Source organism: Protopterus annectens, chromosome 6.part1 (assembly GCF_019279795.1).
Source record: "Protopterus annectens isolate FY-2018-M chromosome 6.part1, PAN1.0, whole genome shotgun sequence".
In the NCBI taxonomy this organism is placed as follows: domain Eukaryota; kingdom Metazoa; phylum Chordata; order Ceratodontiformes; family Protopteridae; genus Protopterus; species Protopterus annectens.
The window spans coordinates 40352719-40371305 of NC_056738.1; the positions used below are offsets into that span (position 1 = coordinate 40352719).

The following is an 18587-nucleotide window of genomic DNA, read 5'->3' on the forward strand; positions in this document are numbered from 1 at the left end:
AGTGTTTTTAATGGATAAAACGAACTACACAGACCATCACATTAACGCAATTCCTACAATAAATAATGTTTCAGTCTTCCTTTTTAACAATATTCATTAAATTTAACAATTGTATATTTCTGTGTAACAGATTTGGGATAGGTTTTTATATTTATCTTTGAAGGTAATGACTATGTGTATTATATTTTATCTTATTTTAATATTAATGAGGCCGTTTTTCTGATTTGCTTAATTTAAATCTTCAAAGCAAAATTCATTGGTCATTGGGTTAACTAAACTACTATATATAGATCTACTTAATGTTTAAACAATGTCTGATGAAGTCCATTTGGTTTGGATGAAAACGCTCAGGAACTGTGTTGTAGGAATTGCGTTAATGTGATGGTCTGTGTAGTTCGTTTTATCCATTAAAAAGACTTCAAAAGGAGTTACAGAAGTTTATCAGTTTTCCTTGGCTTCCTGCACTCTGTTCGTGGTTTTTTACATATTCCATTTGTGCTGTTCTACTTTGGCATCACAACTTTACTTTAAAAGCCTTTGGATGACCTGATTCTGTATTCAGGATCGACATCTTCAATCAGCAAAACTATTTTTTTAGAGCTTTATCTTACTGTGGTTTTATATTCTGACCTACAAAGCATAAGTTTTGGGTGTATAGTTCTCATCTTCTTTGCTCAGGAATGAGGGGTAAAGCCCAAAATAATGAACCAAAGGTAAAAAAATAAATAGGAATACATTTTAGAAAATACTGCATTTCATTTAAAAAGGTAATAGAACAACAGGTGTTGCATCAACATGCATGTTTTGAAAAACGAGAACTATGAAATTCCAAATCTGGCATTTTAGGTTGACTATCAGTGATGTAACTAAAAATTAAACATTTTGTGGGGGACAGAGCAAAAATATGAGAAAAAATGGAGACATATTTAAAAAATCAGGGACAGCTGAGAGCCATGAATGAGTAAACTGCAAAATGTATTCAAAAAATCTAAATTGTTTCACAAGCTTTCTTCCCCTTGTGCAGGGTAGAATGCCTTCTTGGGCTGGAGGTAACCCTAGCACATCTACTGGCCCTGACTTGTGTCTGAATGGCTAGAGATGGAGAATCTCATAATCAGTGGCCTTGATATTTCTCCCAGGATGAGACAGGTCCAAGGATTCATGAACACAATGCAGAGATGCGTACATACATGCCACATAAGCAATGCCAATAAAACAATCAAAATGAAGCAGTCGTATTGCAACAATATTGCAATTTTTTAAAGAAACATAGGCAAAGCAGATAGTTTTAAAATAATTATTGTATGTTAAGAAACAGCAGCACTTCAGTTTGTAAAGGGTAGACAAATACTGTATCCTTTTGGTCTAAAGAAGGGCTGTCCAATCACTGTGCTTGTTTCTGAATAGTAATGAGCCTTTATTGTATAATGAGCATTATGCAATAAAGGCTCATTGCTATTCACAAATGAACAAGCTGATTGGACAGCCCAACCAGGGAGTCCATTGTAAATCAAGCATATACCAATAGAAAAAAGTCTGTCTGCAGAAGTACCGTTGAACAGCCAGCCTTTTCTATCGGTGTATGCTACAGAGGACTCAAAAATATGAGAAAAATCAGATAGTCTGCAAAACTAAAATAGAAACATACCCAATTTTCCTCATATGTTGTGCTGTCTCTGTAAATGCCTGTTTTCTAACAACATAAATAAAAAAAAACTAAACAAACAGCAATGCAGATTCTGTTTTCTCCATCCCTTCTCCTGCACTGATGTACTATGCAAGTTGGAAATGTAAGTCCCGTATGCATGTGCAGTACATCAGTATAATGGAAACAACATGGAAGAAGACAGAAATGCCCTTACATAAATTCATTATTTAAAAACAGTAAGCATTTTTTTTAATAATGTAATTGATTAATAGCAGTAATCCATGACTGTTTGTGGGAATATCAGGATTTACCCATGGTTGGCTTTGTTTCATCACTCGGCCTTCACTGTCATGATCAAACCACACCAACTGTGGGTAAATCCCACGCACAGTCATGGATTATTGCTTAAATATTCCATGGCAGGGCATTATAACCAGACTATTAATTAGCTCCCACTAAGAGTCATGTCCTGGAATAGTCTGTTAAAAATGGGCAGAGTATTAATAACTGCAGTTTTACCCATTTAATCATAAATGTTGAGTACATAGTTTTGCTGTACAATATAGTAGCCAAAAATGCTGAATTCCTGCTTTTTCCCCTTTTTTTACATTGAATATGAGCATGAAAATGTAAACTGTGTTGAAACTGGTAATTGTATTTCTTTGGCTTAGTTTTAACATTTTGAAATGTTTACACACTTGTAATTAATGCCAAAGCTTACTGCACAGGATTGTTCATGATGAACAAGTATGTTTAACATTTGTGAAAATTAATGATTTCATTTCTGCTTCAGTGTTTTACTTGAACATTTTGTAATTGGTAAGCAGGTATGACTTAATGTCAGAGTTTATTATATATGATAGAATAGCTCTAAACAAATACGAATACATTAGTTCAGCTGAAAGATTTAAGAACTGCCATGTCACTACTTGCTGTTTGTCATTTGTTAGTAATTAATATATGCAGTTTGATGTGTACCATGTAAAATGCATCATGTATGAAAAGATGACAGGTCTATACTTACTTTTAAGTGTTGAGCTTGTATTATAAGGAATGCTAAGGCATATGATATGGAAGATCCTTGTATTTACCAATAAATCATCACTGTAATGCTGCACAATGCATTTTAATATTCCCTTTTTCTGTTTTATTCTAGAATGCAAAGGAAATGAATAAAAAGTAAGTGGATGCGGACATTATTGTTTCATTTTCTTTAATGTTTTAAACATTTTTATCTAACGTAATCCTAAGTTTCATTTCACAGCTAAAATGTGTTGTGTTGTGTGTGTAGCAAGTCAGTTCCTGCTGTATGCCACACTGATGCTATAAGCTTGCTGTCATTGTTACCTTTAGCACAGCACACACATTGCCTCGATAATGTTTTTGAAGAGACAGCAGAAGCTGCACTACCTAGTATACACAAACAAGGTAACATTTTAAAAACAGGATTCACTCAAAGATAATGATTCTGTTTCTTGGAGGGCTGATGATCATGATGAAGATGAATGAGGTTATTACAAAAACAAAAGGCTATACTTGTGTAAGTAAACTTACCATAATAATAAGTGTCCTCCCATCACCCCACCCACTTTCCACCCATTTTGTGATGTCACATGTATAGCAGGGGGAGGAGGAACATCCTCTTGTCCTGATTTCTGACACAGTTGCATCACTTTAGTGATGCTTTTCTTAAATCAAAGCATAGTGTAATTAGAGATTTAGTCTGTTTGTGTTTTTTGGACTACCAGACAATTGGTTTGAGTTTTGGATAGTCCAGAAAAAAAATGGGTAGGTGGCAACCCTAGTTCAAGAGCCTCTTGAGAATAGCCCTAACAAAGCCTGCTCTGGACCTAGAGACCTAGAGGTCTAGCTGGAGTGTGTGGTAGAGGCGTGATATGATGACAAAGTTGCTGCTTCTACTATTGTTTGTTTGTGTCTTTCGGCTTTTCCAGGTTAGGGGTCGCCAAAATGCAGCATATATAGTCAGAACCCAGACCAGACAGACTTCGTAGGCTCATAGGTTTAAAACTTTATATTAGGCTAATGACTACCAGGGTCTTTATAAGCCAAGCCGTGCAACCCAACCTGGTTTTGTTCCCGAGTACCTATGCCGACATGGTGGGATATGCTAGTAAGGGGATAGCTAAGTGTTATGCGGGTGGTTGGTATGTTAGTTGGGGATTAATTTACTTACTGTTGAACTCTGTCCATCAGAGACATGAGGACCAGCCCAGGGGTGAATTTACAGTATCCCATCCAATGATCAAGATTTCATCTGAATTGGGTCAGGAATGAATTCTGCTTTACGTGGATAAGAAGCTTATTAAATAGTGAAAGGGATCCTTTGACTCCAGCATGTTCTACTCATGTCATAGGCAAAGTTCAGGCCATTGGATCTATTGTTTCTGGTGCTGTTTGTTTTGCTGATGTGCAAGAGGTCCCTCAGAGCTGGACAAGAGGATGTCTTATATGTCAGGATAGATTGCCTGTTAGTAATCTGTAGGAGACTAAATACAGAGACAGGGCCTTAAGATAATATGTGTAGGACAGGGTATTCATACCTAGAGATCTCCTGGTGAGGAACCTTTGAGGACATTCCAACTGTTACAAGTGCTGGTTAGGTACATGCCAAAGGGAGAATTATATGCAATGATGGGTCGGATAAGGGCTGAGGATAGTGCTACTATAAATTCTTGGAGATTTCCATACCCCTGCTTATGAGTTAGGTGACACAGAATAATTGTCTTACTATCTTAGCTACATGTTGGTTGAAGGCCAGATTACATATGTTCCCAGATCCCTAACTACTGGGTCAACTCTTAAGGGCATTTTATCAAGGGAGTAATTAGCTTGGGTGGATGATTTCCCAAAGAACATTATAATGTATTTCTTTGTGCTGAGTTTTAATCCATTGTTTTGGCATCAGTCATTTGTTTGTGTCAGACCCTCTTGGGGGGAATCTATGATAGCTCCTAAGTTACAGTCATCTGTGAACTTGGTGAGCAAGGGGTCTTTGATATTAGCCTTGACATCTGAAAAGTAGATGCCAAACAGGAGTGTTCCCAACATGGAGCCCTGGAGTAGTCCTCTTGTGACCTGTCTCCTGGTGGAAGTGGTCTCATCGATATTGACTTCGTGGGTCTTGTTTGTGAGACAGTCTGCAATCCAATGAGTTATGTAGGCTTTTATGCCTAGTTCTGAGAGTTTGTTAACAATACCTTAGTGGGATACTGTATCAAATGCCTTGGCCAGGGCAAGTTAGGCAGTATGCACAGTTTTCCCCTCATCCATAGCATTGGTGATCATCTCAAAGAAGTGTACCAAATTGAGCAGGCAAGACCTCCCTTTAAGAAAGCCATACTTAGAAGTGTCTGTAAGTTGCCAGTGTCCTTCTTGATCATTTCCATGTGAATTCATTCCATGGCTTGTGTATTAGATTTGTCAGACTGATGAGTCTGTAGTCTCCAGAGTTCATTGCTTGTCCACCCTTATAAAAAGGGATGACTGTTGCGGCCCTCCATTCTCCAGGCAAGTAACCTGTTTTGAGACTGTAGTCAAACAGTGCCTCAAGTGATCCTTTTAGGTTATGTTTTAGGCTATTTATAAGGCAACTGGGGATATTCTCAGGGCCAAATGAAGCAGCGTTTTGGCCTTAATGAGTGCCGCCATGACCTGCTTCCTGTTGATAGTTGGGGGAGTTATGCTAAAAGGGATTTTTACAAAGAGTAGTAAGGGAGGGGGTGAAATTACAGCTAAATATATCAGTCAGTAGATTCACTATGTTTCCCTGGTCAGTGAAGGTTGTGCCATTTACAACCATTTCTGCACACTGCTGAGTGTTACTTCCATAACTTCATAGCTGAAGAAAGCCTTTTGATTGTTCTTAGCCTAAGGGACTATCCTGACCTTACAACTGGCCTTGTTGGACTTAATTTCTTGTTTATTTGAATCAGAGAGCTCTTGTCTCTGTGAGAGTTGTTCTTTCTGATTTTGATCATTACTTTTTTCTTTTGTTATATAGCCTGCTAAGGTAAGGATTCCATCAGTGGAGTTTGTTTTTGGTGTTTGACTTGGGCTTACTTCTGGTACTGCAGCCTCGGTGCAGCCATTTACATGTTTGTAGAGAGTTTCTGTGAATAATTCTGCATAGGTAGCTGTGTTCTCAGGCTTTATGAAGCTATGACTATTGACAAATGGTTGCTTAATAAGATGTAGTTTGTGTTGGAATACTTCCTAACTCATCATTATCATCCACCCCCCGTTTTCACATTTTCTACATGGCGTTGGGGTGTCGTGTTAACTGTTGCCATCTCTCTCGATTCAATGCCACACTCCTGCCTTCTTGGACACTCATGCCTAACTGTTGCAGGTCTTCTCTCATGCAATCCACCTACGTCTTTGCTGAACACCCTCATTTTCTCATACCTTCTTCCTGTCTGTCTCAAATATTCTTCATCAAAATTGCCAAACTTGAAGGAGAGGTCATGGAGCGAAAAAAGTCCAAACTTAAGAGGGATATCAAAGACTATGAAAAAAATGAAATATATGACTGGCCATTTAAGGGACATCGTTTCCATTGGAATTCCAGTAGATGGACCACCGGAAGTGAAAATGGTTCGTTATGTTCCTCTAATGAAGTAGGCGGAAGCCACAAAAGCATTTCATTCGAGGACATTGTGGTGGAGAGTTCAGGTGAAGGTTCGGATAGCTGCAAAGGGGATCAGAATGTAAAGAAATCGGGTGTGTATGCAGAAACACGATCCAAAAGGAATCAAAGGAAAACTGGCCTTTCGGCAGCTTCTGTTTCTGCTGCCTCGACTTCTATGGCTCAAAAAAACTACAAGTAAGTCCCGTTTGTGTCTTTAAAAGATGGCAGCAAAATCAAACTGTTCATGTTTCCGGTAATGCAATTCCCTGTGAGACTTTGGTTGATTATAACACGGACAAAAAATATGTTAAAGACAATGACTGGGACTTACTGCAATTGGGTCACATCGTGCGACATGAAAGCACTACGAAGGACGTTGCTGGTAATGATTGTTATGGTGGCTTGTCCGTATTAAATCTTTCCAAAATTAGTATTAGTAGGGAGATGAATGAAGTCTTGATAAAAGGTACTAAATTTGTACCTACTAGAATTCCCTCCCTGGCTGATATTATAACTGATGTTAAGAAATTTACTCGCAAATTATACCTTAGGGTATACTTTTCTAATCGCAAATCTCTTTTACATACGACTACAGTAGAACATGTTTTGGAAAATGATTTGTTGAATATGAGCATTTATGATTATGATGAAAGTTTTTTGTTTTATGATGATGTTGATGGTGAAAATCATGTGTATGATACTGATAGTGTATGTGATAATAGTGTGTCTGATGTCAGCAGCTCAGCCTATTCTTTTGGGGAAGGGTATGGGCATATAGAATTACCTAACCTTCCTAGTAATAGTACTTTTTCACCTCCAAAATGTTCCATGGTCATTACTTTGTTTGAACAGGTTTTAATTTCTTGTATTGAAAAGTCATATAAAACATTTTGTAAAGAGAATAAAGTATTTAACGTTAACAAAAATGAATGGATGGCTTTACAAGATTTTAGAATGAAGTTAGATAAGGTGACTGTGAGACAAGTGGACAAAGGTGGAAATTGGGTGGTAATGGACACTGAAAAATATGAAGAGATTGTTGAGGCCATTTTAGGAGAAGAATCCTATGTTAAATTAGATGGGAATCCTTTACATTCTTGTAAGGATTAATTAAATGATTTATTGGAAAGAGGTGAAAGGTTGGGATTTTTTAGTGGTAGTGATGTTAAAAAGTTAACAAATACAGATTCACGACATCCATATATTTACATCATACCTAAAATCCATAAAAGTGTAGTGAACCCACCAGGGAGACCCATCATATTGGGTATAGGATCTTTTGTTGAAAAAGTAAATACATTTTTGGATTTTCATTTCAAAAAATACTTACCCAAGGTAGTTTCACATGTTAAAAACACTGAAGAAGTATGTAAGGCGTTATGCCTAGTGAATGGAAAGAAGATTACTATTTGGCCACGGTGGATGTTTGCGCTTTATATACTAACATTGATAAAAGATGGGGTTTACAGGCCATGCAAAAACAATCCCCCTGCACGGAGAGTGTTGCACGGCCAAAATGAACTGAACAGCCAGCAACCAAAAAGTGTTACACTGATGAAGGCTAGGTGAAATCCAAGCCGAAACCGGTCTGTTATTTGAAGTTATGACCCAATAAACCTCATTTCCACAACTTTTTGGTTGCTGGCTGTTTGTTTTTTGTTTACAGGCCATGCAAACGATGATGCGTGAAGGGCCATGAACAGGTTACCTGCTTTTGTTGCTGGAATATAGTTTAACTCATAACTACTTTACTTGGAAGAAAGATTTTTTCTTCAGGTTAAGGGGACAGCCATGGGAGCAGCTTTTGCTCCCTCTTATGCCATAATTTATATGGGTGAGTTTGAGAAGGAATTTATGTTTCAAACCTCTTTTTTTGTTAACTATGTGTTTTTTTATAAACGTTACATTGATGATTTGATTTTTGTTTGCAAGGGTGAAGCTTCTTTATTTAAAATGTTCATGGATGAATTGGACAAAAATTCGCATGGTTTAAAATTTAGTTTTGAAATTTCAAAGAGTAATATGCCATTTTTGGATGTTGAATTTTATGTTGGAAGGGATAACCTGGTTCAGTATAAGCCTTTTAAAAAACCAACAGCTGTTAACAATTTTTTGCATGCAAGCAGCATGCATCCCCCTCACCTTATCAAGGCTTTACCTGAAAGCGAGTTTAAGAGAATTTGTAGAAATACATCTGACCCTACTTTGTGGGAAGAAGTGTTAGGTGAAGTTTTTGAGAGATTGTTGTCTAGAGGTTATGCTGAAGATTCACTTCATAAAATTTATGATAGTTTAACACAAAAAAAGAAAAATGTAGGGGTTTGTAGGAAAAGACGCTCAGGCAATGCTGATGATGGAGAACAAATGTTCTTCGTTTCTAAATATTCAGAATTTTCAAAGATTATTGAAAAAATTTTCAAACAGTTGTGGCATGTAATTAGTGATGATATTTCCATTGGGCATTTATTGCCAAACCGGTTATCTTTTCATATAGTAGATATAAATTTTAAAAGCGCTACTGAATAAGAAATTGGTGCATTCTCTTGATGGGAATGTAGGGATGTTTAGATGTGGACAGTGTTCCATTTGTGAAAAGGCTAGTAATATGCACGGGAAGAAAATCAATGGTAGAAAATACGTAGCCTTTGAAAGATTTGATTGTACATCTTCAGGGGTAGTCAGGGTTGCCAGATTTCCAGCACCCCAGGTAGGGACAATGGCAAGTGAAGACCAAAAAAAAAAAAAAAAGGTCTTCAGCAACTGAAGACCAAAAAAAAAAAAAAAAAGGTCTTTAATGCGGAGCAGAGTTCCACATTAAAGAGCTGAGCTCACTCAGTAGCTCTGCTAGATAGAGTTTGAGGCATCTGAAATAAGTGACACATGAGCCAAAAAACTATCAGGTCATTCCTATGTCTGCCCCTGTCTTCCATTTATCCCCCTAATGGATTTTGTTGGTGACTTAGTCTCATGCCCATACATTTTACAGTCAGAGCCCACGTCCAGTCATTCTCCATGTCAGCACATCCCATGTCTGCAAACATGCTGACTTTTGTGTAACTAATCTTTTAGCATTCCTCCAACCTCACTCTCACCACTAACTTAACTGAACCAGGATCCTTTTAATGGCTATTTTTGAAGCTTGTGGTTCAGCCTTTACACATCATGACTCATCATAAATCACCTTTCCTTCTACCTGTTGTCTTGTAATGACACTGCCTCTCTACTCCTATGTCAGTCATGTTTTGCTATGTCCAGCTTACAAGAGTATAGTGAGTTGTACTGGCTGCCCACCTGCAATGTTATTGTCTTTACCTCACCATGATAAGAAGCCTTAATACAAAGAAAAAAATCACAATGCTTTCTATCAACATGGCAAAGTCCTGAGCACTTTAATTGAAGTGCCTTTGTTTAAGCTATGCCTTCATATATCCTTTTAAGTAAATGAGGGCAAGCTTATTATACTTACCAAAAAAGGACTTTAAACTGCAACACTTAAACTCATACAACTATCCTATACAACTATACAGCTATCTATAAAGTTACTAAACCTCTGAGTAACTTAAGAAAATTATCGGTGTGAGTCCATTCACTTAAATGAGTTTATCAGGTAATGGCTTAAACAAAAGTAACTTGTCAAAGTAAATAAAACCCATGACATTTTAGTATAAAATAGTTTTGCAATGTTTCTATCCCCTCTGCACTAAATACGGAGCTTCTCGTGTTTAATGCATTGCAGTTCTGCATTCAACACAAGTAGCTCCGTGTTTAGCAATTTTTGATTGGCCCGTATGCCAGGTATACGGGACAATCAAAAAAAAAACAAACAAAGCGGAGGCTGGCCGGGATTTAAACCGGCAGGGCAGGACTCGGGATCAGGCTGCTGATCTCGGGACAGTCCCGCCCAAATAGGGACGTCTGGCAACCCTGGGGGTAGTGTACATTTTGGGATGTAATTGTGTGGAACCTATGTGGTACATAGGACAAACAACTAGAAAAGTTAAGGTTCGCGTTTTAGAACATTTGGGGGATATAAGGAGAAAAAATATGGACAGCCCTGTGGCTTCTCATTTTGTCACAGCACATAAGGGTGAAACTGACGGATTCAACTTTAGTGTTTTGGCCAGACCCCATTTATTAGGAAGAAATTTCAAAAATGAACTAAATAGGTTGGAAAATAAGTTAATTTTCAATTATCATACTTTATATCCTAGAGGGATGAATTTAGATGCTGGAATGGGTTGATAATTCATTATTTGGTTTTCCCTTTTTGTTTATATTTTTAATTTTATTACCGTAGGTCATAGGAATATCAATATTATCTAAAGCTGCTAGTATTTATAATTGTGCTTTATAAACATTCAATAATAAATATTTAATGTATAAATTATAGATTGATATAATAGTAGTATAGAGCATAATAGTGTTTTGATATGTATATTTAATGTGTTTTTCAGCTTACAGTTTATTAACTTACTATAATTCATTTGATATAAGTTGTATTTGTTTCATAGATAATTAATGTGCTTGGGCTTTAAGAAAATGTAATTGCAGGTTAATTGATTGTGATAAATTAAATGATGTCACTATATATGGAGGATGTAATATATTTGAAATTGTTCCACTGAAGGCAAATTGCCGAGGTACCAGAACGTATGGATTATTAAATGGAATTTCATACATCCGGAATTTGATTATTTTCCTTCCTTTTGCCTTGTTTTCTTGGATGTTTTTGGAATTGAAGTAATTTCTTACTTGGTGTGTCTTCTATAAATCAAATATTCTTCACCAGATTGTCTTCTACTTTTCTGCACATGTGTGCAAACCACTGTACTCTGTTTTCTTTGATCTTTTCTGCAGTTGGATCTACTTTGGCTTCTGCTCTTATGTCCTCATGTCTTCATCTGTCCCACAGTGTGCATCCTACCACCCTTCTCGGGCACTTCATTTCCATTGCCTCTAGATTTCTTATCTGCTCTGGCTTTACTGCCCAGGTTTCTGTACTATACAGTAGCACTGGTTATACCTCTATTTTGGATATCTTACTTTTCAAGTTCTTTGGCATTCTTCTGTCATATGCTACACCTGACATTCTACACCAGTTAGCTGCAGCCCCTGAGTCTACCTTTGATCTCTTTATTCAGACTTCCTAACTGTTATGGATTTAATTGGGTTTTCTGGGTTAATTTTTATTTAAAAGGAATAGAGTTGTGGTCCGACCTCACCAATGAGGCTGTGACACAGGGGATGGTGCAATGCTCTCCCATGTTGGTGAGTACTAGGTCCATTGTGTTTGATCCTCTGTTTGGAGTGTGCACTATCTGGTCCAAGGTGTTTGTGTTGATAAAGTCCAGGAAACATACCTGTGAGTTAGAGGCAGTGTACATTTCTCAGTCCCTAGAGGAGTAGTTAAAGTCTCCCATGAAGAAGGTATTTGGTTGTATGATAAGAATGTCTAGTAGGTCTAGGTAACTGCTGGTAGCTTTGTGGGTCATAGAGGGTGACCTGTAGCTGGCCAGGACATGGTAAGGAACCTTGTCTATGGAGAGTTGGACTTGGATAAACTACAGGGCATCATCCTGTTTAACCAAGCTGGAGTTGTATTTGTTGCTAACGTAGAGGAAGACCTCCACCTTTAGCCCATGTCTGTGCTGCTGTTGACCTAAAATGTGTGGAAAGCCTATAGCATTGCACTGCTGGAGTACTTTATTTGGCTTAAAACCAAGTCTCTGTAACAGTACAGATGTCCACATTCTCCACGGTGAGGATAGCTTGTATGGTGTAGAGTTTCTTGTTTAAGTTCTTAACATTGAGCAATAGCATCTTAAAGTTGCTTTGAATTTCTTTTTGCTATGTTGGTGGTAGTTTTGTCATTTTGACATTGTCTATAAATGGATCTAAGGGGATAGATAAAGTGTTAGGCAATATCTGAAATCCGGGGGGGGGGGGCTACAGGTGCAGACTATTCATAGCAAAGCCATGTGGTCTGTTAACCACGTCCTCCCATGCTTATGGATACTGGATCCCGCTGGAGTGACACCAAAATCTCAGCCATATATTAAAATCAATCATTTTTGTTCATACTGTACCATCATCCTTGTTGAAGATAGAATGCTGGGGTCTATATTATGATATTGCATGCTCAGAACAGTGAATGACACATAATTAACTCCATGTAAGCAAAAGCTTACAACGTTGGAACCTCAGCGCTGTTCCAAAAAACAAAACAAAACTGTAAAACATTACATAATGTGGGGGGCTATGCCCCCCCACACCCCCGACATGGGGGTTGTGCCCCACACACCCCCCTACTTAAATATACCAACTACAAGATCGCACTGCAGTGCCAAAAAGGCAAAGTAGCAAAAGTAACCAAACAAATTCTTTCACAAGGAAAGAATTTACTGAAAAGCCACTTCACTATTTTGCCTTTTTGCACTTTTCAGTTCGACAAAGACGCATTCGACAACCTGCGTCTGTAACAGCATAATAGGGAACCGAATGCTGCTCAATTTAAGGCATGTACCTGTCTGTGACACATATTCAGAGACTTGCATAATGTCTTTTATTCATACAGTTCAGTGAGGTACATCACAGATGATTTACACCCACATGGACAATCATAAAATCATATTGGTACCTGTGGTGCAGTGACTTGAGTAAGTGAGTAAGTGATATTGGCAATCCTAACTCCAGTTATCTTCTCCTTCTCCAGCCTGGTGAGAGGGGCATCTGTATGTCATACAATAAAATCCCCTATGGCCAGAGTACTAGGTAGTGTTTGCTTGCCTTATGGGCTTTGTTCTTGGTTGATCAATGGTTGAAGGCTTGTGTGTGGTTTTAGGTTTTGCTTTTGGTGTGTGCTTTAGTGATTCCTAAGGATTGGTGTTGCCTTTTGATGGATCAGGAGGGCTTTGAGATTTAGTAAGGTTTCTTTTAAGTGCCTCAGCATAAGAAGATTTGTCTGTGTGGTGAGCGGCATGTGTGAAGGATGTAGTGTGTTTGTTCTTGACAACCTTGTTTATAAACAAGATTTTTGCCTCCAAGGAAGTTGATGTATGTACATCTCTCACATACTGTGTTAGCTTATTTTTAATGATTAAAAAGTTGTCTGAGTATGTAAGACAATTGCTGTATTGTCTCAGGATGCCCATATCTACCAAGCTGGCCCCACAGACATTAGGAAATTGCATAGCCATGTTGTCTGGACCTGTATTAGGGTTGGGCTATTATGGTTTAGGGATTTGGTTTTACAGGGGCCACCTGAGTGGTGGCTAGATGTTAATGCTATCATCTGGTATTAGTGTTGGTTATTGCTTGTTGCTAATTGGCTGCTGTAAGCAAAGCCTTTCTGTGTTAGGTTACAATCCTAAATACTACTGTTATATGTAAACTTTAAAAGCTAAGCACTTGCTACTATACAGGGCATTGCTAAAAACTGCTGCTCCACACAAACTTCTCTAATTTGTAGCAGACAGGAAAAAGCTTAAAGCTAACTCTTATGCTCTCCAGCTGATAAATAACTACACTTTGAGCTCCTTGGAGTGTTTCTTAACACAAACAGACCAGGTAACCACCATTTGCCTCAAGACAGATCATCCCAGAATTTCTTAATGTAAAAAAGCACGGCAGAAGAATCTGTCAAGTGCAGATTAACACAAATCAAGTAAGTCCCTAAAAACCCACTAGCTAATGAAACAATCTCATGTTAAGCCTCCTTGTGTGCTTCCCAACTCAGAAAGGCTACCTTTCTTCCACTATTAAAATTGCAGCCCCAGCCTTCTTAATGTAAAAGCAAACTTTTCTTAGCCAAAAGTGAAAAGTACCAACCTACAACAAATAATTGTCACTTTAAGCCCCAATGTGTTTCCCAACTCAGACGGACCAAGCTACCTTTCTCCTTCCACTAGATTTGCAGGCCCAGTCTTCTTAATGTAAAATACACTTTTGTTAACCAAAAGTGAAAAGGTATCAGAAACAAATCAAATAACTAGGTATAACAAGTAATTCTCAATTTAAGCCTCCCTATGTGTTTTCCAACTCAGACAGACCAGTCTACCTTTCTACCGCTACAAGAATAGCATTCAAAGTCTTCTTAATGTAAAAACACACTTAGTTAGCCAAAAGTGAACAGGTACCAGAAACACAGAAACAAATCTAACAGCTAGCTACAAGTAATTACAAGGCTATTCAAAAGCAGACAAGCTAACAATGAGGAAGACACAAACATACTCGCGCGCGCACACACACACACACACACACACAGATACATACATATACATACATATATATATATATATGTATATATATATATATATATATATATATATATATATATATATATATATATATATATATATATATATAGATAGATACACACACACAATTTCTAAGTACACTAACAGTCTAAGGTTTCAGCTTTTAGTACCCACTATGATAAGCAGACAAGGTAAGATGGGGAGGAGCTTCTAGGGCCAGGTATACATAAGATAAGACTGGGAGGAGCTTCCAAGTCCAGATATAGTGTAGGGGCAGGCAGCTCAAAAGCTTCCAAGTATAAAAGCACACTAGAAAAGGGTGTGTGGATTATAGATAGTAAAAATGCAGTAAAATGAAAGCCTACTCAGAAATGATTTAAACACCTAGGCAGAGCACAGAGCCCAACTGAAAATACTGTACTATAAAGCAGTGCAACCATGAAAACTTCAGATACAGAACAAACACAACAGGACACAACCAAAACTGATTTAAATAGTACGATAAGTGCAATATTTTAAATGCCATTTGGAAGTACTTCTCTGGATGCAAAATATAGTTGAGATGTTTGTTTTTAAGCTTCCAAGCTTATAAACAGTCCCAACTGACTTTGCCTGGAAGTGTCTTCTTATGGTGAGATTATTCATTTAGAAATTGTCTATTTTGACATTGATTGTCTCCCTTTCTTAATTTCATAGGAAATAAATAGTTGAGCAGATATCCTGCCAGTGTTGTATCTGGGTTGCCTTTGGACATTCAGAATGTGCAAAATTCTTTCTCCCTTAGTTTTAAGTTCTGAAAAGGAAACAGGGAGATGAATTGCCCAGTTCAGAGTAAACCCTCAAACAACCTTAGGCATAAAGGAAGGGTTTGTTCTCAGTGTTACCCAATCTTTTTGAAAGATGACATAGGGATGACTCACCACAAGAGCTTGTAATTCAAATACTGTTCTTGCAGAAGAGCTATGGCTTACTCTGTTTTTACAAGCTAAGAGCTACAAATCGGCCTTGTGATCTGGCTCTAAAAGAAACAGTGAAAGCTTTCCAGTACAAAATTAAGACCTCAAGAAAGAGCCACCTAACTTCTAGGTAGATGAATATGTAAAACCCCTTTCAAAAACTGTTTCACTTTAGGTCAGGTAGAAGTGAGAAATGTTAGGGCAGACAAGCAGAAATGGCTGAAATGTGAATCTTGCTAGAAGAATAAGAAAAGCCAGAGGATAATCACTCACACAAATACTGCAGAACAAAATGAGCATAAGCCTTAAAAGGGCCCTGGTCCTTGTTTTGGCATCAACTGGAAAATCTTTTCCACTTTCCCATATATGATTTTTTGGTAACAGTTTTTCTAAAGTTCCATCAACCAGGCAGTCAGTGGAAGAAGTTGAATGTTGGATGTATGAAATAACTCCTGTCCCATGTAAGTAAATTCATTCTGTGAGGAAGTTTGTGGTAATTGCCTCTGGCCATTTTCAAAAGAAAAGATAACTATTGATGCCTGGACCAAATGGGAGCCACCACAAGTATCACGTAGGTGTCCTTCTGACTCTTTAGAAGAACCCTGGTTATCAGAGAAAAGGGAAGAAAAGTTTACAGGAACATTACTACCAATGGGAATGAAAAGGCATCTGTCTTCCAGACCAGAGTAGTAGGAGTCCTGGAGAAGAATCTTTTAACTGTCTGTTCTGACTGGAGGCAAAGAAATCTACTAGAGTTTCCTACAGATGAACAAATTCCTGGAAGACTGCAGGGCACAACTTCCATTCATTAAGGTCTGTCCTGGGCCTGCTCAGCTTATCTGCCATACAGTTTTGCTCTTATGCAATGTAGTTAGTCTGGAGGGACAGGTTGTGCTGAGTTGTTTTTTTCATAGGCTGCCATAGCTAGTCTACAGAGGGGGTAGGACCTGGTTTACCCCTGCTTTTGTATGAATCACATCACTGCAGTGTTATCTCTGATTACCAGTAGAGGGCTTGGAGTTCAAAGATGGTTTAGAAACTTGAGAGCATTTATTAAAGCTATCCTTTCTTTGACATTTAAATGCTTTAATTTGTCTTGCCTGCTCCAAAGGCCCTGAACTTTCACTCCCTTGGACATAGCTCCCCAAGCAAAGTCTGAAACACCTGTGGTTCCAGACTGTGTAGGGGCTTGAAGGGACAAGTGACAACTGTTTTACCCACCAGAGTAACTCCTTTTTCCACAAACCTCAACACTGGAATCTGAAATGAAAGGGGGTGCTTATGTTGGGTCCAAACTGAACCGATGAATTTTTCTCATGTGAGTTCTGGCCAGAGGAATCATGAGAATAGTAGAGGCCATGAAATCTAGAATTCTGAGATATTCCCTGCAGATGCCTAAATCAGAGACTGCTCCCTGTAGCATTCCAGGTGAGAAAGAAAAGTCATTATTAGGAATGTGCCCAGTAGACATCCTAGAAACATTATCCTGTGAGAGGGAATAAAAGATTTCTCTATGTTCACCTGGAATCCAGGCTGAAGAATCTGAAGAATAACTTCCCTCAATTCAGACTTCCCATCCCATGGAGTGAGAATTTGGGAAACACAGTCTGTCTAAATCATGTCCCACAGACTGGGTATAAGAATCCGAGAGAGGAAAATATTTTCCATTTTAAAGGGGTGGAAACTCAGCATGTAAAGACTGAAAGGCTTTAAATAAATATTTGGCAAATTACTTTATGTTTCCTGTTTCTAGGAGAACTCCTCCCAATAAAGAGCCACTTGAAGTACAGTACCTTCCCTGAGAATAAAACTTCTCAGAGTGGCTTAAAGAAACACCTTCACCAGGTCCCTTCTCCAATGCCAGCAAGAGTGGATCTCGCTTACCTAAAAAGGGTAACAAAAAGGATGCAGAGGATATACCTCCTTGTCCTTAATGGCTTCCCAAGGAGCAATACCAGGAGGACCACAAGAAATATATGAGAAGTCTGACAAATAACAGATGGCCACAGCCACCGGTTGTTTCTTGGACTGCTCATTTCTTTCTCACACATCAGTGGCTGGGGGGATGGGAGAATCAGAGTCAAGACTGAAGCTTCCTGGATAACTTTTCTCTTCTTCCAGCTTTTGGAGGGAACAATCAATTTACTAGGACCCAGGTCCGTGTCTTTGCTGTGAAAGGTGCCTTGCAAATTGGTAGAGGAGCTTTTAAAAGTTGGCCTTACCAAGTTAAGTTTTGCGGTAAAATTTATTTAGTGACAACCATTAAACACACTTGTCCAAGTCCCTGATAATTTTTGACAGAAAACTAACACTTTTCCTCAGAAAAAAAATGAAAAATGGCAAGGATTCCCCACAGAGATCCAAGACTATCTGTCTATCAAAAAAGCTTTCTGAAAAGTAGCTGGCGGATCCTAAAAGTCGGTCTTTTCTCTTGACTGAAAAGGTAAGTTATGAAGCAAAATTTCTCAGTAGCAACCACCAAATACACTATCCTCAGTCAATAAAAAATCTTTTTGACAGAAAATACATAGTTTCCTTACAAGATATAGCACATAATAAAATGTGTAATGTTAGAGGTATCGAAAAAGGTGTCTGACAAGCAGATAACAGAACTTAGGAGAGTTGATAAAACATCCTGACAAGAAAATAAGTTTTGAGGGTAAAGAAGTTTTAATGAAAACCCCCCAAAGCAGCAAGTCCTATCCCCTAGCAACATGTTTTGAACACAAAGTAACTTTTTTTCTCACAAAAGAGCAATTAATTGAAAGACATTTCCAACATGGAACTATGACAAAAAATGACAGAAGAGTCACTAAAGACACTTGTTTTGATCTTTAGCAAACATTTCTGGCAGAAAAGAACAATTTTTCTTCACAAAAAAGTCTATTGCCTATTATCCTTGTGCATTCAGTAATAAATACTTAACCTTTTAACCGCAGAACATTATCAGATGTACTTGAGACTAATTTGAAACAGGCCTGGGCCTCGCCATTGAACTTTCGTTATTTCAGAAATGCCAGTTTTGTAGATAACAAACTTAGGGACACTATCATAAATTTTTGTACATATTTATGATACAA

The 18587-nt window shown here is 38.0% G+C and overlaps 1 protein-coding gene across 2 annotated transcripts in view; it reads left to right on the top strand.

Moving 5' to 3' along the window:
* TRIM54 (tripartite motif containing 54) overlaps nucleotides 1-18587 on the top strand; it is a 1123771-nt gene that overhangs the window by 843887 nt on the left and 261297 nt on the right. For both annotated transcript variants that reach the window (XM_044075469.1, XM_044075470.1), the window contains exon 6: nucleotides 2805-2827. In XM_044075469.1, coding sequence (XP_043931404.1) covers nucleotides 2805-2827 — 23 coding nt within the window. The remainder of the gene's footprint in view (nucleotides 1-2804; nucleotides 2828-18587) is intronic.